The sequence below is a fragment of the Saccopteryx leptura genome, chromosome 2 (assembly GCF_036850995.1).
Source record: "Saccopteryx leptura isolate mSacLep1 chromosome 2, mSacLep1_pri_phased_curated, whole genome shotgun sequence".
Classification (NCBI taxonomy): domain Eukaryota; kingdom Metazoa; phylum Chordata; class Mammalia; order Chiroptera; family Emballonuridae; genus Saccopteryx; species Saccopteryx leptura.
Window position 1 is genome coordinate 95,487,316 of NC_089504.1, and position 24,822 is coordinate 95,512,137.

The following is a 24,822-nucleotide window of genomic DNA, read 5'->3' on the forward strand; positions in this document are numbered from 1 at the left end:
GAGTTCACCCCACTACTCTTACCTCTCTAACCCCTGGCTGCCTGATCTAACTGAGGCCCCTCCCAGGCTCTCTTCCACCTCAGCCCGCCCTCTTCCCCTCTTCTTTCATTGCCTGGTCACAGTTTGCTCTCTGTGTGTGTATGCACACCTATCACTGGGTGCTGGCTGCTAAGGGGACAGGGTAGGTTCGTTTTATTTTCACTTGTTTGGTCTGTATCTGGAACATTGAGTTCCACACAGGAAGTACTCAGTCATCTTCTTTGATCGAATGACCACCAGCTCCTTGCCATCAAGTATAATACAGAAGGTGGCATAGGAATGGCAGCCCAAAGCACCACATCCATACTGTGACCCCCAAATGTGCCAGGTGGCGCAGGGCTGGGCACGGTGGTAGCTCTTCTTTGCCAGATGTGTGTGTGTGTGTGTGTGTGTGTGTGTGTGTGTGTGTGTGTGTTGGTGTGGCGGGGGGGGGGGGGGTCCTGCAAGACATCCCAGAAGAGTTGAAGCTCCAGGTGAGAATGTAAGGTCGGAGGGGGGCATCAGAGAAGAGCCATCCCTGCATTCCTCCCTTTCTTCTGCCCCCTGCCTGCTACTGTGACAGCACAGAACTTCAGCTTCTTCTAGTCTTGCCTCAGAGTTAATCCAGGACAAGGTCTACAGGAGTTATGCTGAGGGAGAAGAAAAAGAGAAACCACCAAAAATTGCTACCCTATGTCTCCTGTCTGCATTTCCTGCCCTGTGCCCATCCCCTGGGCTTCATGCCAGCTCCTGCAGAGAAATGGCCCAGGAGAGATTGTGCAGGGAGGGACACTGGAGGCACTGATGAGTCATCGGGAACTTTTGTGCCCCAGCTTTTGTTTTCCTTGTTGGAACCAGTGGACATCTTGGGCAGAACGTGGAAAACACTGTGCTGCACGTGCGTGCAGGGCAGCAGGCTTAAGAAAAGCTGGGCGGAGAGAACGCAGACAGGTCCCGCCGGGCCTCAGAGTCAGACAGCTCTTCCTTCCCCTCATGCCCCTTCCCAGAAGGGGACGTAGGACCCCTGGTACACATAGGAGGAACCTCTGAGTAAGTACGTTTTCCTGGAGAAATTGAACTACACTCAGTGGCTGTTGTCTATTGAGTATCATGCTGTGGATCAACTGTGAGTCAAAGCAGGCCGTCACCACCCTCTGTGAAATTGTTACAAAATATATATATTTTGACTTTTAAGTGACAGATTTACAAATGTAGTTTTTGAATATTTACTAAGTGTCAAGCACTGTGCTAATCACTGTGCATGTATTACTATTGTGTTTGCTCCTCTGCACTACAAGGAAGACAGGCCCATTTTACAGATTAATAAACTGAGGTTTATAGGTTAAGTAATTTTCCCAAGGTCATACAGTTAGTGGGTGGTCCCAGGGTCAGACTCAGGTCTGGTCCCACGCTTTAAACCATCATGATGCACTTTCAAGCATAACTGACTACAGGTACCTTGGTATCTCAAGACCTTCCTCCATCTCACTCTTTATTGCTCTCTATCGTCCATCACTATGTATTTGTTTATCCATTTTGAAAGCAGGTTTTTTTTTTCTTTGAGCATGTCTCTAATTTCTTGAGTTGAAGTGGAAGCATATTCACATTATTTTACAAATAGACACTTGGTCAGTATTCATTGATACTAAAAAAAGTAACTACTGCCGTGACCAACAAATTGGATTTCTTTCTGCATTTTGAACTCTCTTAATCTTTTTCTTCCTGTAACCCATTTCTATTTAAAATTTTATTTCTTGCTGAAAGGAAGAAGATTTCTCTCCCCAAGCCAGCTGTAGTCTGCCTCTGGCTTCGACACCTTCGCAGCCTTGAGAAAGCCACGCTGCATCTTTTTGAAAAGCTCATCTTCACTGAGAGGGGTTTACTGAGGAGGACCGAAGGGGTTCTGAAAGCGTCACTGCTGGTACGTGCTGGGCGCCGGTGAGGAGGAGTCCTTCAAGGTGGTGGGATCGTTGAGTCAGAGCAGGGCAGAACATGCAAACGGGAGCATTCTGCACCTTTTAAAATAATGATGTGTTTACATTATTATTTTAAAAATACCTACCATGGGGGGGCATTTCTGCATATTTACAGCATATGTCAAAAATGTGCTCCCAGGAATCCCAGGCTTACTTGCTTGTTGCTCCTTACATGGCATATTTATAAGAACTGACATTTGGACAGCAAACTTTTGAAAAACAGTGTTCTTTTTTTCCACATGAAAAATTAATTTTTAAGAAAATGAAGATTTTAAGAACCAGAGGAGGAATCAACAAAGAAAAATATTCAAAAATAAACTTTTAGCTCTTCACTGGAGGAAAAAGAAAATACTCAAGACAAACAAAACAAAATCCCAGAAAAATGGTTAAAACAACAAAAACAACTAAGAATTGTATAAGTTTTCTTTTGTTGTAAACCTGCCGGCCTTGAGAGCAGCTCTGTTAAGCGGCTGCAGCCTCCTTGTCCTCAGTCCTCGGGCTCTCTGGCCCGGAAGTTGGGGCTCAGGGCCACCCCACAGTCCCATTCCCCTCCCCACACACACACACACAGTCCCCGGCACCTGGCCCTCAGGGCATTTTACCCACTGCAGGAGGCAGCTCTGGAATTTATGTACATTTTTGTAAGAACAGGAATAAAGGCCAATGCACCCTGAAGAAACAGTTCAAAAACTGCAAGGAGGTGCTGCGCTCCCTGGGCAGCTGTCTCACAGGGACCTCAGTGACTTGAACATGCTTTCTCCTTAGGGTTGGAAACCTGGGGGGGGGGGGGGGGGGACACAGATTTCCTCCTTTTGTGCAGATGCAGAATACTAGTTCAGAGAGTGATGGTGAGCAGGCAGATCTTAAGATTGTGGCCAGGAGACCGGGCAGGAGAGAATGTTCATCTTCCCGGAGAAACTGAGACTTGGTGACACGTGAAGCTTTGTATGTGAGCGCTCTGAGGCTGTCTGGGATTGCACAGTCCCCATCTCCTAGATAACTTTTCTTTGTTTAATCCAGTGGGAACTTCCTGTTTTCTTTCTTTCTTGTTCAGATTGGAGGCTGTTATAAGAGAATCATAATTGAATCAGTTGCCTTCCTCCTATATCCGATTTCTTGTTTTAGGGCCCGATCATTCCTCACCAGGGTGCATGTGACTGCCAGTGGCCATGCTTGCCCTTTCCTGAGGCTCCTGGCCCCTCTCTGCCTTCAGGTGTGGGCCCTTCCACGTGGCTGTGAATATTGTCACAGTAGCCATGCTGCTTTCACCTGTGAGTTAGATGGCACAAGTTGAACCCAGCTGATTTGGAAATGTATACTGTTTGATAGGGCGAAAGGGGAAGAAGGAAGCTAGGTATAGAGGTTGAGAGAGCCCAAAGAGAGGTGCAGTTGCTTTGTTTGTTTGTTTGTTTGAATGAAAATTACTGCTTGACCTGACCATTCAAAAGAGCTGCATATTAAAGTGAGAAATAAGAATGTGCCTTATGAAAAAATAATTGCAATAAGATTCAAAGTAAACAAAGGCTTTCAGAAGCCCTCAGCACCCCCTCTCAAGCATTACCTTTATTATCAGGGTAATAATCTCTGTATTTCTAACATAAATTACCATGCTATAATTTAACTTTTTCTGGTTCTTTTCTCAGTGGCAAATAGAGTAACTGAGCAATGTCCTTGCTGTCAAACTGTTTATTAAATTTCTTTGTCTTCTGTCTATAGAAAAACTGCAGTTCCATTGACTTTTCGGATTTGGTTTGATTTTGCCACCTTTCATTGATCCTTACAGTTCTCTGAGCCTTCTCCAGGTCCCTCTTACCTGTGGCTATTGGGCCTGAGCAGCACTTCAGGAAGCATGGGATATTGCTGCAAATGAGGGAGAGAGAAAGCAGGCAGCCTGCTAAACATTTCATTGTATTGCCTTCAGTCTCCAGTTCATAGTTTAAAATAATCTTCCCCAGTTCCACAGCTTTGAAGTCAGTTGATGTACAATAGCACGCGTATCAGGATGGTTCGGGTAGAGATTCAGATCTTCCATTACGGTTGAAGGGAGACTTCAGAGGGTGTTACTTGGTTTAATTTACTGTGGCATTGGCAGGATGTGACCTCTGTATGCCTTATGGTTCAAGGAGGTAATCACAGTACGGAGCTAGAAATTCCTGATTGGCATGGGTTGCTCACCTCAGGTATCCTGGGCTGTAGTGCCAGAAAGCCAGGCAGGCTGCAATAAGCCTGTGACGTGACTGAATGATTAGAAGGGCAACCTAAAGAACTTGCTTCCTAATTTCATCATCTGATTCATTTATCACAGCATAGCATCTTGGTGCAGTGACAGACCATGCAGAATTATCAGAGATCTGGAAGACTCAGATAGCATGGGACTGCTGTGCTTTCTTCCAGGGGAAACGTGATGCCTATTACATGAGAGTTGAATTCTGAAAGTAATTAAAGTGTGATGGTCTGCGTAACTTATATTTATATGGAGCATTGTTAATTATGTTTCCGTCTCTTGGGACTATCCAGAATTAGCCCTGGAAATTCTATACTTACCAAGATGTTGCAAAAAAGAAAAATAAAAAGGTGTGGTACAGGTTGTACAAAGTGAAGTGATCTCCCCAAATGTTCTTTGGCTTCTCAGGGATGCAGAGGCCTGGTATTTTCCATTAAGACTATGAATAATGAGGCGCTAATCTGTCACCTGAATTCTGAGTGCATATTTATACACATATATATGACTTCTAAAATAAAAATAAATTTACTTTTGAGACTCACCCTTAGGCTTCCGTTGGTTAGACCACCCCCAAGTACATGGCCACCTGCCACATCTGGTGGCTCCTAAATAAATCACGGTATTAAACTCAGTTTGTCATCTACTGTGCAGACTGACACTTTTCAAAAGCAGATGGTCTTGTATTTCCCATGACAGGATGACAGGACAGGCACTGGAAGACCATGATCCATAGCTACAGACCTGACCTTAAAAACTGACAGCGCCAGGAGCAGTGAAAGCCACTCGCTAATTACGCAGCTTTCTTGACTGCTTGGTTTCCCAGGGCTGGCCCAGCGTCAGAAGGGTGTCATGCTTCCCAGTTACAATTCTGTTTGTGGAGCCCACAAAGCTATTGTTTACACTCCACATCCGAACGAGACGTGCGGGCCAGGTGGCAGGGTGGCACCATGCTCAGCTGCTCTGCTGCACGCCGGGGCCGAGGTGCACCCTGGTTTCCATGCCCTCCCATTCACTCCTTCGGCAGACCTCTCAGGCCACCTGCCGCTCAGGCTGGTTCAAGAGGGGCAGCTCCTTCACCTTCCCAGAACGGACTTGCCCATGCGCGGGCAGGGGCAGAGGAGGGTGCAGAAGGGAAAGGAGGCAGGGTTGGTTTGGGTTTTGTTTATTCAGATTTTAAATTAAAAAGAATACTCCTAGTATTCTCTCCTACCTGAAAGTCTTCATAGCTCGATTAAAAATAGTTCTTTATCTTGTCAAGTATTTCTCAATAAAACTGGGGGTGAGGGGAAATTAGTTCTTCATCTAATAAGAGCTTAAAAATAAAAAAACAAGCTCTTTGATTTCCCTGATATGAGATAGGGTGCATTCTTGTCCTCATTCCCCAGAGAGCCATCATAGCCACTTCAGAAAGAAAAAGAAACTTCCTTTCCACAAAATTCCAAACACAGTTTCCCTTTAATAAAGGGTTCTATTGAAGAATTAACTCCACATCCTGGCTTATGTCAGTTTTCTGTGCTTGAATAATTCTTACTAATGTTCTAGGGTTTCCTTTTCCTGCTTTTTTCATTAGCAGTCTTTTAAGCATGTCTTTTTTGAGTTCTTTAATGGGATGTATGAAATTTAAGAAATGCTGAAGTAGACAATTTAACAGTGGTTGGACGGGGAAGCACGGTGGTGGTTTAAGCTGGTGGCTGGCTGAAAAGTGAAGTGTCTGCATCTCAGACAGTCGCAATTCCCAGTGTCGGCCTCAGGGGGGCACCAGATCCCCCAGCGTTTCTGTAAAGAAAAGGCCCATATCACAAATTGTTTTCACTATTGTGGATGGAAGACTTTTCAAACAGTCCGAGATGAAGAGATGGAGAAAAAAATTAAGTAATAAAAACAGGGAGGTCATTGTCACTCAGAGGCTGAGCTAAGAAACAGCAGGGCACTGAGGGAGCTGTCTTCCCCCCCCAGGCTGCATGGGCGAGATGTATAAAGAGTCCCGGACCAGGCTAGAAAGAACTTCAGATTTGATTGAATTTCTTGGGCACCCAGAACTGGCATCCCTGTGCCTTTGTGGTCTGAGAGAGTGCGGGAAAATTCAAGACACAAAAGTACATTTGGTACTTGTTAAGTTTTTGGTTTAAGTCTAGAAAAACATTTATCACTAATTAAACAATAATTGTATTATGGAGTACTGAAAAAAGTTTCTTGTGGTATAAACAACATCTGTTAAAGATTATAGAAAAAGAATATTTCTCCATCTCAACTCTAACTGAAAGAAAGTTGAATGTTTTAAAACAAAATAGATCCTAAAATGTAAAAGGGATATTTATAGTCTTATGTTTAGTATTTTGAAAATAGAAAAGAGGAAAATGGCATAATAAAAATAGCTATTTATAAAGGTATCTTATTTTACATGACAGATGTGAAGGTTTTATTTAAGTAGACTCTTTAAAAACTGGATTGTTTTTTAACTCAATAAAGGGGTTTACTGTTGAATCTTATAAAGAATCCTTTTTTCAGAGTTATTTTTTTTATAAATAAGTAACCCTGTAGTTTATATACATGTATTAACACAAGGGCCCCTCAAAGGTGTGAGAGAGTTAGCTTCTCATAGGACAGGATTGCTGGGTAAGCTGAAGGGAGAGCTCCTCGTCCACTGTTTCTTGGGAAAGAAGACCCTTCCTGAGTGAGATGTTCAAACTACATGAAATAAACCATGACAGAGAACCCTTCCCAGGCTTCCGGAACTTTAGCTTTTTATCTCTCACCCGCAGTTCCCCTCTTTATTTCTTAGGAAAAATTATCTATGATGGGTGCTAAATGAAAGGCTTTAGAATTTTTTTGTTTGTTTATTCACTGCCTTTTATTTTTTATAAGATGCGTTCAGTTGTATCTGTGAATTACCTCAAACCGTAGCATAATTTCCCTCTCTGGTTTGTATGCTCTTTCTCTCCCCCTAACCCCATAGTCTCTGTCTTACACACACACACACACACACACACACACACTATCAGAAAGTGGTAAAAGGCAAGATTTCTTCCTGAGAATTGTTATTTTGTGTTCTCGGGCCTTTTTTAAGTGGCAAGCGGCTTACAATAATCATTGATGAACCAGGATGAAAATAACACAGTAGACTTTGAGGGCAGACAGCAAGCATCTGTACAGTTGCGGTGCGGGGGGAGGGGGGGGCAGGCTACCCCCTTCCTGTCCCCACAGTGCAGGCCTGGGGAGCAGGGCCACCACACCCTTCTCTGCTAATGTCTGTCCCTGCTTTGTCGAGGTATGGGATGCGCTGTCCTTCCAGGCAGAGAGAAGAAAACTGCGCAGTTGTGGGTCGCTGTGGGAGACGGGAAGGGTATACACACCCCACAGAACAATCCGGTACATGAGCAAAGGAAGCCAGAGTCCAGAGCTCTGTATTGTCATTGTCCATTTGTCCCCTGACATTTAGTGAAAGGACGGGGGATTGGGCAGTGTGTGTGTGGGGGGGGCAAAACTCATGTTATTGATGGCCTCCTGGTGACATAGTTTCCCCAGACTTGCAGTGATCTGTCCATGCAACTCGTTAGGCCAGATGGAGAAGAGACAAGCTTGAGGAGGAACAGATTTTGGTGGGATGGAGAAAAACATATACACAGATGGACTCCAAGAAAGGTTTTCTTCCTTTCCTTATTTTTATAGGAAAGAGAATAGCCTGTGGTGTGGGGCTTCAGAGCTCGAGTCTGGAGCTCTGGACTTCAGGGTGGCTTATGGGTGTTACTGTAGGGTCCCACTTCATAAATCAGACAGGACACAGAGGCGTTAAATGTTTGCCTCTTCCCTCACAAGGATGCTTTAAAGGTTTATTTTAGGAAGGAAGTTTATGGCTTCCCAAGAAGCATAAATTAAAGCTTTAATTCTATTTGGAGGATTCCCTTGATAAGAAAAGCAGCTTAAGTTTGCCTTTGTGATTTGCTGTCACCAGGACACATGCCTGGCCTGTGAGCACGCTGGCTTCATGAGGGGACTCAGTGACCTTGAAATTATGTGCTCAGGAAGTGTAAAGAGTTTCATTTTAAAAACCATCGGTAAAGGCTACAGATGAGAAAAAGCTGTTCACAGCTCTGGGATGGCGAGGGAGACCGGTTTTAAAATAAAAAATTCCTGCCATTGCCATTTCAGCAGGGTTCCCTGGCCTCCTGGCATCTTGTCTGTTTTTAAAAGCTAAGCAAGGTGTGGAAGCAGGTTGAGAGCAATGCAAAGGCCTGAAATATTTGGACAGAAAGACGTCAAAGAGGCCAGTGCATTGGCAGGGAGAGAGCAGGCAGACTCCACATAGTCTGGAGATATTTAGAACATTGGGCTTAAGCTGTTTTACTAGAAAACATCACATAGAAGAAAAGGAGGGCCAAGCTCTAATCTTCTCTTAAACTGATTTAGAACTTTTTTGCTTCCCCCTTCGATTTTCATGGTAGCCCTACTCTATACATCGGGTCCTACTTTTCTTTGCTATTTGGAAAGTTCTATAATTAGTCATGAATGGTTTTCTACTGGCGTCAGATTTGTAGAGTTCCTCTGGAGCAGTTACACCATTTAGAACAAAAGGAATGGTTCTGTTTTACCATTTTAATTTTGGTTTTCCACCAGTGCATTTTCCGGCTCTGTCTGCCTGTGGGCACGTGGGTGTTGCTTACTCTTAAGCACTTTTATTCAGGAGGCACACTGTCTATATATGAAACCAAAAGACTGTTCTGGCAAATTTGATGGATCACTTTTCTTCCAGACATGCAGTTAGTTAACTTTTCCCTTCTTGTTTGATTTTCCACTATGAACACATAGAAACTTTTTATGATATTTTCTGGGCATATATCCAGTGACTTGTTAATAACTGTTATTATTTACAGTGTAGCTGAGAAGCAGGGAGATTAACTGGCTTGCCTGAGATCAAAGCCGCCTCTCTTCTGTTGAACCATGGTTTTGGCAAATTACTTTTCTTAAGTACACAATGAATTTATCTGTGAACATTTTTAGTTGGTTTCTTTTAGATAAAAATGCATATTGGTGAAGGATTACGGATCATGGATTACTTTACTTAAAGAGTAGAGATTTGGTATTTATAAATCAAAAATCTCTTCAAATAATTTAAGGAAATCATCCTACTATTGTAGCAAGTAGCGATGCCCTTGCCTGGGGCCTTCGGTGACAGCCAGTAGTGGCGATGTGTGAACACTAGATGGCACACGTTCAATGTTACAACTCAAAATACCAGCACAGAACCAACCATGGAAAAGAACGTCAGTGGAGATAAGCACCATTCTTTCCTCTGTGTGATCCAGAAAACTCGAGAGACAAAATATATCCTCTTTTCTTTTTTTTGTTATTAAGAGGTTGCTGATATGAAAAAATGTTTCCCAAAGCTAGTCATATTGAGCGTAATATGACTCGGAGAAGTTCCCTCTAGAGGCCAATCTACCAACACTCAGATGGTACCGTAAAATATCTGATTTAGAACACAAATGACATTTGCATCTGGCTTAATCTCATGTTTTGAGCTCTGACCAAAAAGGGAACCTGGGCCAGGGCCTGCTAGTGTCCCACCTGGGCCATAGTAGGTTGGCTTCTGCATATGTAAACCATTGAAACCTGTGACAAAAAATATTTGTGGAATAAATTAGATCACTTTCATCATTCAAGATGACAGTATCTTTTTTTTTTATTATCCTTCTTTTCATCTTAAATAATTTAAACTCCTAAATCCATAGGGCACTAAGATGTGATATTATTTAGTCCAGAATGGTAGCAGTCACTGCTTTCCTCAGTATCAAATCGTTATGGCCCTGGCCGATTGGGTCAGTGGTAGAGTGTCAGCCCAGCATGTGGATGTTCCAGGTGTGATTCCCAGTCAGGGCACACAAGAGAGGCACCCATCTGCTTCTCCACCTTTCCCCTCTCACTTCTCTCTCTTCCCCTCCTGCAGCCATGGCTGTATTGAAGTGAGTTAGCCTCGGGCGCTGAGGATGGCTCAATGGCCTCCACCCCAGGTGCTAAGAAGAGCTTGGTTGCTGAGCAACAGAGTGACAACCCAGATGGGCAGAGCATCGCCCTGTAGGGACCTTGCTAGGTGATCCTGGTCAGGGCACATACAGGAGTCTGTCTGCCTCCTCTCATTTAATAAATATAAATAAATAAAATCATATACTCCTCACTAATAGACAAGATACAGCCAGCCAAGATTTGACCACGAGGTACTTCTCAGCCATATGAGGGGTCAGACAGAGCACTTAAAACTAGTGACACAGGCAGGCTGTGTCTTCATTACAACCTTCTGGTAGAAAGTACTTTAATTTTTCCATAATACCTAGGGACTCTATTTTTTCTGGATCATATGGGCTTATTGTAGAAAATATGGAACACATGTGAATGCAAAGAGGCAATAAAGCTTGCCTGTAATCCCCCAGCCCCAGGAGAACCCTGTGTGTGTTTGTGTGCAGGACTTTTTCCACTTTTTCTGACCCAAAGGATTATGCCCATTTTGTAGACACCAGCAGCTGTAGACCACTTACTTGCCTGATGATAGCAAATTGTCATTGATGAAATGCTTCTGATATCTTACCTTCTCGTGGTCTCTCCCTCCACAGCCTGAAGCAGCGTGCCACCCTGCCATTTTCAGAGTCGTTGATGAAATGTTCAGGTAAATGTGGTGCTATTTCTGCTGATAATTGATTTTAAAATGCCCAATTTCCAAATATAAATGAGAAATTCTGTGGTGTCTCTGTCTTCTGCGGTATCATGGGGAAATCAGTTTCTGATTCCATCTTACCCCTCTGAGCTTTTTAGTAAAACCCAAGTGTCAGTGTATATTTAAAAGCCAACGCTTAAGAATTAAGATAATTTTCTTTTCTGTAAGCTTTTAAAATGCTAATAATAGTGGTAGAAAAGAGTTGAATTCAATTTTAAAGCATTAAATGTTAGATTTTTCTCAGCTCAAAATAAAGTATAGCAGTGAGCTCCCTTCACCACACGAGGGCTGACCAATCTTTTCAAAAGGGTTTTTAAAGCTAAGGAGAAACAAGAATAATAAATAATGCCATCTTAGCAGAGCTCCTCTGAAGGGTGGGATCAGCTATGTGAGTTATCTTACAGCACATAAAGTTTTATTTTGCAAGTGTGTGTGATTCTTTTTTTTAATTTTATTTATTCATTTTAGAGAGGAGAGGCAGAGAGGAGAGAGAGACAGAGAGAGAGAAGGGGGGAGGAGCTGGAAGCATCAACTCCCATATGTGCCTTGACCAGGCAAGCCCAGGGTTTCGAACCGGCGACCTCAGCATTTCCAGGTCGACGCTTTATCCACTGCGCCACCACAGGTCAGGCATGAGTGTGATTCTTGGGAAATGCATTGGGTTTACAGGTGAGGAGAGGGGAGACCATTGAATGCCAGGCTAGGTTACGGCTGACACATATTGGGAGATTTGACTCCTCTCTGTGAGCTTGTCACCAGGGGAGTTTCCGACCTCTTTCAGCGCTGCTGGAGCAGCCGGGGTACCTGCCCCTGCATCCCCCTCCACTGCACTCAGCGGTGGAGGCTCCAAACAGGCAGTAAACAGTGGGGAAAGGAGTTTCTACAACAGCAAATAACCCAGCACTTGGTTGGTCTTTAAACATACCATTTATGCTAAATAAGCAGAAAAGTAAGAAATCAGAATGCTGCTTTTAGTTTAAAGCTAGCAAAGTTTGAGCTGCTTTTTTGTTTAAACATAAAGAAGAGTTAACTGTAAGAAAATGCATGGAGGCCCTGGCCAGGTGGCTCAGTAGATAGAGTGTCATTCCAGTGCATTGAGGTCACAGGTTCAATCCCCAGTCAGGGCACGTACAAGAAGCAGTCTATGAGTGTACAACTAAAGGAACAGCTAAGTATAACAATGAGTTGATGCCTCTCTCCCTCTTAATCTCTGTCCTTCCCTCCCTCTCTTTGCCTTTCTCCACTTCCTGCTCTCTCTGTCTCTCTCTCTCTTTCTTCCTCCCTCCTCTCAACACCCTTCCTTTCTCTCTCTTAATTCAGTGGGAATTTTTTTTAATTATTTTTTAAAAAAGAAAGTATATGGGAAGCAAACCAACTACATGCAGATTCTTCCACCACCTCGGTGGGTGGGTTTGCCTGAACCACTTCCCCGCCTTGGGCAGCTCTTTCTCCACTTGAAAAAGCAAAAGGTCTGTTGGCGTTGCATGTCTGGGCATACAGTGTTCAAATATTTGTAAAGAGCATTCCGACCTACTTGGAAAGGATATGCTATGCTTAATAATTTAAACGCCAAGAAAGGGACTGCTTGCTGCACGTTACAATCTTAGTCTTTAGAAAAGGACAGATGTCTCCTGCTTTCACACAGGGACTGAAATCTGATGAGTTGAGATATTGCTGAAGTTTGTGGCACAAAGGAATGTCTCCACTCCCCCTTGTACAGCTCAGGGTCATGCGTTTACCAGATTATTCCTTAAGTGCCTCACGCTCTGCCCTGCGTTCCTCAGGTGCGCACTCCTGGAAACCAGTGGAGCCCCGGAAGTACTGGCTGCCATTCAGGTGTTTACGTCTTGCTTCATGGAAGCTCTGGAAAGAGAAAACAACCAGGTTCGTTACAGTGCATGTATTACTCATTTCCTCAAAGAAAGAAAAAAAAGGCTCTCAGAGTATTCGGCTAATCACCAGAAAGGAGCACTTTATTTTCAGTGATTTTGATAGACTGTTTTGCTCACAAAGAAAGCTTCCAAATGTATGCCCCGACAAAGGTAAGATTATTTTAATTGAAAGTAATCAAGATGGGTCCTGTCTGCCCTGCTCCCTGGTACCCAGAAGTGTTTATCTAGATTGTGTCAGAGAACTCTGCCATCCCAGCCGTGGAGGGTGAATTTTCCAGGCCCTGTGTGTGTGCTGCCTGCCAAGTAGTACTCCTCCCTCGCAGGCCAGGGACAGGCATTCTGGAGTCAGTGCGGCATGTGCTAAGAAGGAAGTGCCACTCATTACAAAGCAACATTGGGCCTGAACTGTGGTGGCGCAGTGGATAAAGTGTTGACCTAGAACGCTGAGGTCTCCAGGTTTGAAACCCTGGGTTTGCCTGGTCAAGGCACCTATAGGAGTTGATGCTTCCTGCTCCTCCCCCCTTCTCTCTCTCTTTTTCTCTCCCTCTCTCTCTCCCCCCTCTCTCTCTAAAAAAATAATAAATAAAATCTAAAAAAACAACAACAAAGCAATACTGGACATTCTTAACTATTAGCATTTCTATTCTTTTGAGAGACCCAGGTGAATTGGATTGCAGGAGAGGAGGTAGGAAGGGCAATGCCTAAGAGATACGTCAGACATAGTGAGAAGCCAGTCCCTGGGACTGCAGGAAGACTTGCAGAACAGGGCTTTGCCAACAGAGGCCAGGCAACCACTCAGCAAGGACCTCTGACCAGTTAGAATGACCCTATGACAAAAGAACCTTCTCTACCAGAGAGCTTCTCATCTTTGGGCATTGTAACTCACTGGTACTTCTGTGTGGAGCTTTGTCTGCTCCTGTGGCCAGGCCCACTGCAACTTCCCGGGGTCCACAGAGGCGTTCATGGCCCTGCTGATGCTTTTAGCAGTTTGACTTAAGAGGGCAGTGCGGTGATGCTCAGCTCCACAGAAATCCACGCACCTCTGCGCCGAAGAACCACTCAGGTTTTATCATTGCTATTTAAGGCAACAGTGAATATTTACGATGTATTTTTCCCTCCTCTCTTTCCCTAGGGAAGTTAGTGAGACTGTAGCAAGCATTTTGCAATGGTGCCGGCCTTGGAGAGGTCTGCCGAAGGGCACTGACTGACTGCCCTCGTACTGATTTTGAGGCATAACTGTAAAAGTCTTTTATCCCCCCTTATACAGTCTTTGCATTCCCCATCAGAAACTGACCTCCAGAAGACCTTTCCCTTTGACTCCTGGCTCCACGTAGGTTAGGGCAGAGGACACTGGTGGAGAAGTGTTGCTCCTCAGCATTGGCTTGTGTCTGTTTTTCTTACCAGCTTTGCTCCTTCTGAGTGCTGGCCTTGGGCACTATGGATTTGGACTTGATTTGCAGTTGCTTTTAATTAACTTATTTTTATTTTTATCTTTATTTTTATTTTATTTATTTATTTTTTTTTACAAGGACAGAGAGAGAGTCTGAGAGAGGGATAGATAGGGACAGACAGACAGGAACGGAGAGAGATGAGAAGCATCAATCATCAGTTTTTCGTTGGGACTCCTTAGTTGTTCATTGATTGCTTTCTCATATGTGCCTTGACCGTGGGCCTTCAGCAGACCGAGTAACCCTTTGCTTGAGCCAGTGACCTTGGGTCCAAGCTGGTGAGCTTTTTTTTAGCTCAAGCCAGATGAGCTCGTGCTCAAGCTGGCAACCTCGGGGTCTCGAACCTGGGTCCTTCCGCATCCCAGTCCGACACTCTATCCACTGTGCCACCGCCTAGTCAGGTTTATCTTTATTTTTTATTGAGGTATAGTGAACATATTCTATTAATTTCAGGTATAATTATTCTGTATCTTTATATATTGTGCCATAATCTCCACATTAAGTCTAGTTAACATCTGTCACCGAACATCATTACAAATTCCTTCTTGTGATGGGAACTTTTAAGATCTGCAGTCTTAGCATAAGCAATATAATATAATAAACTGTATATTGCATCTGCATAGTAAATCCCCATGACTTAGTTATTTCATAGATGAGTGTTTGTACCTTTTGACTCCCTTTATTGATTTCACCTACCCCTATCCCCACCTCTATCAACCACCAATCTGTTCTCTGGTATCTACAAGCTTGGGTTTTCTTCCTTCTCTCTCTTTCTCTCTCTCTCTCTCTTTCTTTAAATTGCACATATAAATGAGATCATATGCTATTTGTTTTTCTCTCTCTGACTTATCTCACTTAGCGTAATGTCCTCAAGGTTCATTTATGTTGTCACAAATGGCAGGATTCCATTTTTTATGGCTAAGTGGTATTCTATTATGTGTGTGTATATGTATTTATATATGTCTTTACATATGCGGGCACACACACACACACACCACATTTTCTTTATGAATTCATCCATTGGCAAACACTTTGGTTGCTATCTATATCTTAGATATTGCAAATAATGCTCCAGTTAACATGGGGACACATATATCTTTTTGAGTTAGTGTTTTCATTTTCACCAAATACCCAAGAGCGAAATTGCTAGATCATGTGGTCATTGTATTTGTAATTTTTTGAGGAACTTCCATACTGTTTTCCATAGAGGCTATACCAATTTACATTCCCACCAGCAGTGTATAAAGGCTCCCTTTTCTCCATATCCTTGCCAACATTTGCTATGTCTTGTCTTTTTAATAACAGCTATTCTAACAGGTGTGAGGCGATATCTTATGTGGTTTGGGTTTGCATTTCCCTGTTGATGAGTAATGCTGAGCTTCTTTTCTTTGACCTGTCAGCATCTATCTGCATGTCTTCTTTGGAAAAATGTCTATTTGGATGTTCTGCCCACCTTTAATCAGATTGTTTGATATATTTTTTGTTATTAAGTTATATGAGTTTTTTATACATGCTGGATATTAACCTGTTATCATATACATGATTTACAAATATTTTCTCCCATTCACTAGCCCGCCTTTTCATTTTGTTGATGGTATAGAAACTTTTTGTTTTTTTAACAGAGACAGAGAGAGAGTCAGAGAGAGGGATAAATAGGGACAGACATACAGGAACAGAGAGAGATGAGAAGCATCAATTATCAGTTTTTCGTTGCGACACCTTAGTTGTTCATTGATTGCTTTCTCATATGTGCCTTGGCCGTGGGCCTTCAGCAGACTGAGTAACCCCTTGCTCAAGCCAGCGACCTTGGGTCCAAGCTGGTGAGTGTTGCTCAAACCAGATGAGCCCACGCTCAAGCTGGTGACCTCGGGGTCTCAAACCTGGGTTCTTCACATCCCAGTTCGACACTCTATCCACTGCGCCACTGCCTGGTCAGGCAGTATAGAAACTTTTTGCTACATAGAAGCATTTTAGCTAGATGTAGTCCCACTTGTTTATTTTTACTTCTGTTCCTTTTGCTTTTGGAGTCAGAGCTATTGCAAGTTGATTTTTGAGTGTATTGTGGGACAGTGGTCCAGCCACAGACTTTTGCATGTGGCTGCTCCATTTTCCCAGAGCCATGTATTGAAGAGACTGTCCTTTCCCATTGTATGTTCTTGGGTCCTGTCCTTGTTGTCAATTAAGTGACCATATATGTGCGGGTTTACTTCTGGGCTCTTGATTCTGTTACGTTGACCTGTGTGTCTGTTTCTCTGCCAGTGCCATGCCGTTTGCTGAGTATTGCTTTGTACTTCTGAAACCAGGGAGCGAGATGCTGCCAGCTTTACTGTTCTTTCTCAAGATTGCTTTGGCTGTTAGGGTCTTTTGTGGTTCCATATATTTTTTAAGATTTTTTTCTCTATTTCCATCAGTTTTAATTTTAGAATAGTACCCTGACCAGGCTACATGTTATCTGGTGGTGCAGGGCCCCTCTAGTGGGGGGCAGGGCAAGGATCCAAAAGACACAGGAATTCGTTACCCTCTCCTTGGGCTCAGAATAAGAGGACATCAACCTCTTACCTTTACACATGGCTTCATATATGTATATTATGTCACTCATCTTCCTGGGACTATTCCTAATTGCCTGCCTGCTTTTCTAATTAATAGCCATTTTTATCACTGATGCCCTGCTTTCCTGAGGGCCCATTTTTAGATTAATCATAATCCTTGATGAATAACATCCTGTGTCCTGTTTGTTCCATGCATTGTCCTCTTTCCTTTCTGCGTCCTATTTATTCATTCATGTATTTATTCTTAATAAAATGGATGTCTGTGAACCTGACATCCAAATAGGACCTAGACCAGTAGTCATCACTTAGCTGTATCCATGCGATCTTCCTCTGTCCCGTCACCCTGCCATTCTCCCCACAGGCTGCCACTGTCCTGAATTTATGTTTTCATTCCTTTGCTTTTTCTGAAAATAGTCTGATCCCATATATGTGATTTCGTATATCGTGTCTTCTTTGCTTGTGGTTGTTTTTGCACTTTATAAAACAAACAACAAACAAGAGCTGCATGCTGTGTGCAGTCTCCTGAGCTTTGCTTTTTCCACTCAGCTTGTTGCCAGGATTGCTTTATGACTTGCACGGCTGTGGTAGGATGTGGCTGTGTGGTACTCCACTGGGACATGTGCCACAAGGTAGCTCTTTTCTGGCGGTGGACATTTGGGTGGTATCCAGATTTTGTTTTCTTTCCTAGTGTTGCTCCGGGCATTGTTGTGTATATACTTGGGAGAGGAGTGCTAGGTGTTGGGAATGCAGAGGTTCTGCTTCTGGAGAACCAAATTATTTTCACTTCCTCCACCCCAGTTGTTTATAAAAAATCCCATTAATTCACACTCTCTCCCATTGTCAGAAAGGTTTATTCTCACTGCTTCTCATTTTCTTTTTATTCTTTCCTCTCACCCATGTTTTATTTGGAGAGCACAGTGCAGCTCCATTAATGTACCTGATCGGACTGGTAGGCAAACGCTTAAGGTTGTCATGACAAGCCACCTTTTTCTGAACTTGCACAATAGCTCAGTATAAACAGCAAATCAGTTCACGTCTGGTTCTCTTAGTGGCAGAATCTAATAATGCACTAGACTAAATCTCCCACACATAAAAATGATAAACTCTGGGGAAAATATTTTTAAGAACAATTTGAAGGAACTAGAGTGGAACCAAAAGAGCAGAGCGAACATGGAAAGGACTGAGCTTCGGGAAAGGAAACTCGCTGGTTCTTTTCCTCACTCTTCCCTGAGGGCTCTCACGTGAGGGTGGGAGGGCGTTGAGTAGGGGCAGGAGTGGCCAGAACTCAAGGCACAATCTGATTGACGTGAGGTGTAAAAAGACAGAGCTGTGGGCTGTAAGAACAAAAAAGAGATTGGAAAAAAGAAACTAATATCGAGAGATAGAACTAAACCCAAACATACTACAAGCTACATTAATTACAAAAGTTAAGTAAAAATTATGTAATAGTAAAATGGCAAATGGTTCGTTCTGAATGAAAAACCAAGACTCAACTATATGTTGTTTTGAAGAAACCCATTCTAATTATAAAGACACAAATTAAAGTAGAAGGAAAGAAATACGATTTAAAATAAGAAGCACAAGAAAGCTGGTATGGCTCTGCTAGTGGCAAACAGACTAGACTTTAAGATAAGGAGTGTGGCCAAAGATTAAAGAGGAACATTTTATAATGACAAGTTTATCAGGAGAGATGCCAGTGATAAACAGATATGTGCCTAGTAACAGAGTTCTGAAAGATGTGAAGCAAAAATGGACAGAATTGAAAAGGTAAATAGGTAAGTCAGTCACACATAAAAATACTTAGGATTAAATTTAACAGAAGGTGTATAATACCTCTACACGTAAAGCTACAAAATATTGCTGAGAGAAATGAAAGAAAACTTAAATAATGAAGAGAAACCATATTCATGAATTGTTAAGATACCTGTTTTCCCAAAACTGATCCATTGCTTCAATGTGATCCCAGTCAAAATTCTAGTAGGTTTATATATATATATATATTTTTTTTTTTATATATACATATATTTATATATATATTTTTAATTTAGAAATTAAATTTAATGGAGTGACATTAATCGATAATAGTACATAGATTTCAGCCAGACCAGGCAGTGGCACAGTGGATAGAGCATTGGACTGGGATGTAGAGGACCCAGGTTCGAGACCCTGAGATCGCCAGCTTGAGTGCGGGCTCATCTGGTTTGAGCAAGGCTCACCAGCTTGAGCCCTAGGTCACTGGCTCGAGCAAGGGGTCACTCTGTCTGCTGTAGCCCCCTGGTCAAAGCACATATGAGAACTCAATCAATGAACAACTAAGGAACCACAACGAAGAATTGATGCTTCTCATCTCTCTCCCTTCCTGTCTATCTGTCCCTATCTGTCCCTCTCTCTGGCTCCCTCTGTCTCTGCCACAACAGAAAAAAAAAGTACATAGATTTCAGGTAAACATTCCTATAGCATTAGAACTGTTGATTATGTTGTGTGCCCATCACCCAAATCATTTTCCATCACCATATATTTGTCCCCCTTCACTCCCCACCCCCCACCCTCCTACCCTTGGTAATCACTTCACTTTTATCTATCTGGAAGGGCAAAGGAACTATAGTAGCCAGAACAATTTTGAAACAAACAAACAAAAAAGCAGAGGACTCACACTACTTGAATTCAAGACTTTAAGCTACAATAATCAAGACAGTGAGGTACTGGCCAAACGATAGACATAGGATAGTAGAACAGAGGAGAGACCAGAAATAGATCCATCCATATACAGTCAACTGATTTTTGACAGAGACACTAAGGCAGTTCAATGAGGAAAGGAAAGTTGCAGCACATGGTGTAAAAACAAGTGACTATCTGTATGGGAAAAAGTGAATCTCTACCTTACAAAACATAGAAATTAATTTGAGATGGGTCATAGGCTTCAACATAAATGCTAAAACTATAACGCTCCTAGAAGAAAATGAGGGCAAGGGTTTTTTATTGTTTTTTGTTTGAGGTTTTTTGGTGTTGCAGTAATCTAAGATTTCTTAGAAGGGATGTAGAAAAGCACTGAGAAAAATGGCTAAATTAGATTTTATAAAAATGGATTAACGAGATAAAACTTCTATATTTTGATAGACTCAATTTCCATTAAGAAAATGAAAAAACAGCCTGACCAAAATGGTGGCTCAGTGAATAGAGTGTCGGACTGAGACACTGAGGACCTAGGTTTTAAACTCTGAGGTCGCTGGCTTGAGCTTGGGCTCATCTGGCTTAAGCACGGGCTCATCAGCTTGAGCGCGGGGTTGCCGGCTTGAGTGTGGGATCATAGACATGACCCATTGGTCACTGTCTTGAGCCCAGGTCTCTGGCTTGAGCAAGGGGTCACTGGCTTAGCTGGAGCCTCTCAGTCAAGGCACATATGTGAAAGCAATCAATGAACAACTAAGGTGCCGCAACTTATGAGCTGATACTTCTCATCACGCTCCCTTCCTGTCTGTCTGTCTCTCTTTCTCTCTCTCACTAAAAAAAGAAAATGAAAAAGCAGTACACTAGCTGGGAAAAGATGTTTTCAATACATATGTCTGATGGGGACTTGTGTCCAAAATATATAAAGCTCTCTTACAACTTTATAAAGAACAACTCAGTTTTTTTTAAATAGACAAAAGACTTGAATAGACACTTTTAAAAGGATATATAAGTTGATAGTATTGACATGAAAGTTGTTCAACATCACTTATCAGGAAAATCACTAGCAAAGTCATAATGAGGTGACATTTCACCCCACTAGAATTGCTAAAGTTAATAAGATTTGGTTACAACCACCAAAGATCGGGGAGTATGTGAAACAACTAGAATTCTCATAAACCACCGATGAGAGTGTGAAACAGACAACCACTTGGAAAATCATATGGAAATTTCTCATAAACTTAGAGAGGCATCTACTCTATGACCCAGTAATTCATTCCTATAGCATCTACCTAAGAAAAATGAAAGTGCTTGTCCACAAAAAACCATAAATATGAATGTTAGTTGCAACTTCATTCATGATAGCCCCAAACTGGACACAACCCGAATGCCTGTCAGTAGGAGAATGAACAGATTACTGTGTACTCATGACTACTTCTAAGCAATACAAAGTGTAATGAGCTACTTATAATAACATGGATGAATCTCAAAAAGACATGGTGAGACAAAGCCAGACTCAAAAAGAATATGTATTTATATGATTTAGTTTATATGAAATTCAGGAATAAGCAAAACTAATCTCTCTCATTGAAATCAAAGTACTGGTTGCCGGGTAGGGTAGAGGGATAGACTATAATAGCCACAAGGGAACATTGGGGGTGATAGAAATGTTCTGTGTCTTAGGTGGAGTGGTGGTCACATTGGTTTACACAGTAACCAAAACTTATCAAATTGTACCCTTAAAAGCCCACATACTTCACTATTTCTAGATTTTACCTCAACTTTTTACAAAAGTGTTTAAAATGTTCTGTGCCTTCTGAGGGTATAGATGGCTATAGCACTTTGGCCCTCACAGTACTGTGAGTACCACTGTTTTTTCTGTTTGTTGTTGAAAAACCATCTCACAACTGCCTTGGAAACTCTTACTTAAATAGAAGATTTATGCTTATAATCAGATAAAGAACTGATACAAACACATTAGAAGCATAGTTGTATTTTTTCTCCCCCCCTCCTTTTTTTTTAAATTTAGGCAATTAAATTTAACAGGATGACATTGGTCAGAGTACATAGATTTAGAGAAAACATCTCCACATCGTTTGGACAGTTGATTATGCTATATACCCATCACTCAGGGTCAAATCATCTTCTGTTACCCTATATTTTGTTTCTCTTTATGCCCCTCCTCCCCACCTCCTTCTCCCCCCCCCCCCCAGCCACAGCACTCTTATCTATATCCATGAGTCTCAATTTTGTGTCCCACCTATGTATGGAATCATACAGTTCTTAGCGTTTTCTGATTTACTTATTTCACTCAGTATAATGTTATCAAGGTCCATCCATGTTGTCGTAAATGATACTATGTCATCATTTCTTATGGCTGAGTAGTATTCCATTGTGTATATGTACCACATCTTCTTTATCCAATCCTCTACTAAAGGGCATTACCATGTCTTGGCCACTGTGAACAATGCTGCAATGAACATGGGGCTGCATGTGTCTTTACATACCAATGTTTTTGAGTTTTGGGGGTATATACCCAGTAGAAGGATTGCTGGGTCATATGGTAGCTCTATTCTTAATTTTTTGAGGAACCACCATACTTTCTTCCATAATGGTTGTACTACTTTACATTCCCACCAACAGTGAATGAGGGTTTCTTTTTCTCCACAGCCTCTCCAGTACTTGTTATTACCTGTCTTGTTGATAATAGCTAATCTAACAGGTGTGAGGTGGTATCTCATTGTAGTTTTCATTTGCATTTCTCTAATAGCTAGTGAAGATGCGCATTTTTTCATATATCCATTGGCCATTTGTATTTCTTCTTGGGAGAAGTGTCTGTTCATGTCCTCTTCCCATTTTTTTATTGGATTGCTTGCTTGTTTGTTGCTGAGTTTTGTGAGTTCTTTATATATTTTGGATATTAGCCCCTTATCTGAGCTGTTGTTTGAAAATATCATCTTCCATTTAGTTGCCTATTTGTTTTGTTATCAGTTTCCTTTGCTGTGCAAAAGCTTCTTAGTTTGTTGTAGTCCCATTCATTTATCTTTGCCTTTACTTCCCTTGCCTTTGGGGTCAAATTCATAAACTGTTCTCTATGGCAAGGTCCATGAGCTTACAAATATTGATCAACTTATGACCTATGCAACTTACGACCATTCGACTTTACGACCACAATCTCTAGCCACTACTGCTCCGAGTCTGGCAGCGCAAGCGTTGCCCAGCTGGGCATACGACAGTGCGAACCAGCTTCCGACAGCACTACCATCTCTGTGTGCACCATTTCAACTGTTATCCCAGACTCTGTACAGCAATTTGTGTTTTGTGTCTTGAATATTTTTCATCAAACCCCTCCCAAGATATCTACCATGAGGAAACTGTCTTTGCAAATATTAAACCAGTTGTACTGGTAATGCAGTGTTTTACTTAAACCTGACGAATATAAAAATAAGAAACAAAATGGTGTAGAGATGATACAAATGGCATAAAATGAACAAAGAAAATTATGATATATAACAATAATGAAAGAAAATTATGATAAAATATGACTTAAAGATTTTTTTTTTTTTTCCTGAAGCTGGAAACCGGGAGAGACAGTCAGACAGACTCCCGCATGCGCCCGACCGGGATCCACCCGGCACGCCCACCAGGGGCGACGCTCTGCCCACCAGGGAGCGATGCTCTGCCCCTCCGGGGGGTCGCTCTGCCGCAACCAGAGCCACTCTAGCGCCTGGGGCAGAGGCCAAGGAACCATCCCCAGCGCCCGGGCCATCTTTGCTCCAATGGAGCCTTGGCTGCGGGAGGGGAAGAGAGAGACAGAGAGGAAGGAGGGGGTGGGGGTGGAGAAGCAAATGGGCGCTTCTCCTATGTGCCCTGGCCGGGAATCGAACCCGGGTCCCCCGCACACCAGGCCGACGCTCTACCGCTGAGCCAACCGGCCAGGGCCTGACTTAAAGATTTTTATAACATCATTTTACAGTACTGTTCATATAGCCTACTCAACTTACGACCAAATCGTGTTATGACCAGTCTGTCGGAACCAATCATGGTCGTAAGTCGAGCACTAGCTGTAGAACCTATGTTTTCTTCTATGTAATTTATTGTTTCAGATCTTATATTTAGGTCTTTGATCCATTTTGAATTAATTTCTGTGCAAGGAGACAAACTGTAGTCAAGTTTTATTCTTTTGCATGTGTCTTTTAAGTTTTCCCAGCACCATTTATTGAAGACTTTCTTTTCTCCTTTGTGTGTTTTTGGCTTCTTTATCAAAGATGATTTGACCATATATATGTAGGTTTATTTCTGGGCTCTCTATTCTGTTCCATTGGTCTGTGTGTCTATTTTTCTGCCAGTACTATGCTGTTTTGATTATCATGGCTCTGTAGTATAGTTTGAAGTCATGTAAATACCTCCAGCTTCATTTTTTTCCTTAGGATTACTTTGGTTATTTGGGTTTTTTTATGGTTCCATATAAACCTGATGATTTTTTGTTTCATTTCTTTAAAAAATGACATTGGAATTTTGATGGGAATTGCATTAAATTTGTATATTGCTTTGGGTAATATGGCCATTTTAACTATATTTATTCTTCCTATCCACGAACAAGGAATATTTTTCCATTATTGTATCTTTTTCAATTTCCTTTAATAATGTTTTTAGTTTTCAGTATATAGGTCCTTTACATTTTTTGTTATGTTTATTCCTAGATATTTTATTTTTTGTTGTTGGCAGCTGTAAAAGGGATTACTTTTTGAGTTCTTTTTCCAAAGTTTCATTGTTGGTATATAAAAAAGCAATAGACTTCTGTATATTAATTTTGTATCCTGTGACCTTACTGTATTGGTTTATTGTTTCTAATAGCCTTTCTGTGGAGTCTTTGGGGTTTTCTATATACAGGATCATATCATCTGAAAAAAGTGAAACATTTACTTCTCTTTCCCAATATGAATGCCTTTCTTTCTCTTGTCTGATTTCTCTGGCTAGAACTTCTAGCACTATGTTGAATAGGGGTGGAGAGAGTGGGCAACTTTGTCTTGTTCCTGATTTTAGAGGAAACGTTTTCAGTTTTTTACCATTTAGTATGATGTTAGCTGATGGTTTGTCGTAAATGGCCTTTATTATGTTGAGGTACTTTCCTTCTATACCCATTTTGTTGAATATTTTAAACATAAGAGGATGTTGTATTTTATTGAATGCCTTTTCTGCATCTATTGATAGGATCATATGGTTTTTGTTCTTTGTTTTGTTGATATGGTGTATTACATTAATTGTTTTACGTATGTTGAACCATCCTTGTGTTTCTGGGATGAATCCCACTTGATCATGATGAATTATTTTTTTAATGT

At 41.9% G+C, this 24,822-nt stretch overlaps 1 protein-coding gene across 2 annotated transcripts in view; it reads left to right on the forward strand.

Annotated features, from left to right (window-relative positions):
• Window positions 1–24,822, forward strand: part of FANCC (FA complementation group C) — a 306,682-nt gene that overhangs the window by 263,563 nt on the left and 18,297 nt on the right. For both annotated transcript variants that reach the window (XM_066365719.1, XM_066365720.1), the window contains exons 8-10: window positions 1,783–1,939; window positions 10,824–10,876; window positions 12,709–12,808. In XM_066365719.1, coding sequence (XP_066221816.1) covers window positions 1,783–1,939; window positions 10,824–10,876; window positions 12,709–12,808 — 310 coding nt within the window. The remainder of the gene's footprint in view (window positions 1–1,782; window positions 1,940–10,823; window positions 10,877–12,708; window positions 12,809–24,822) is intronic.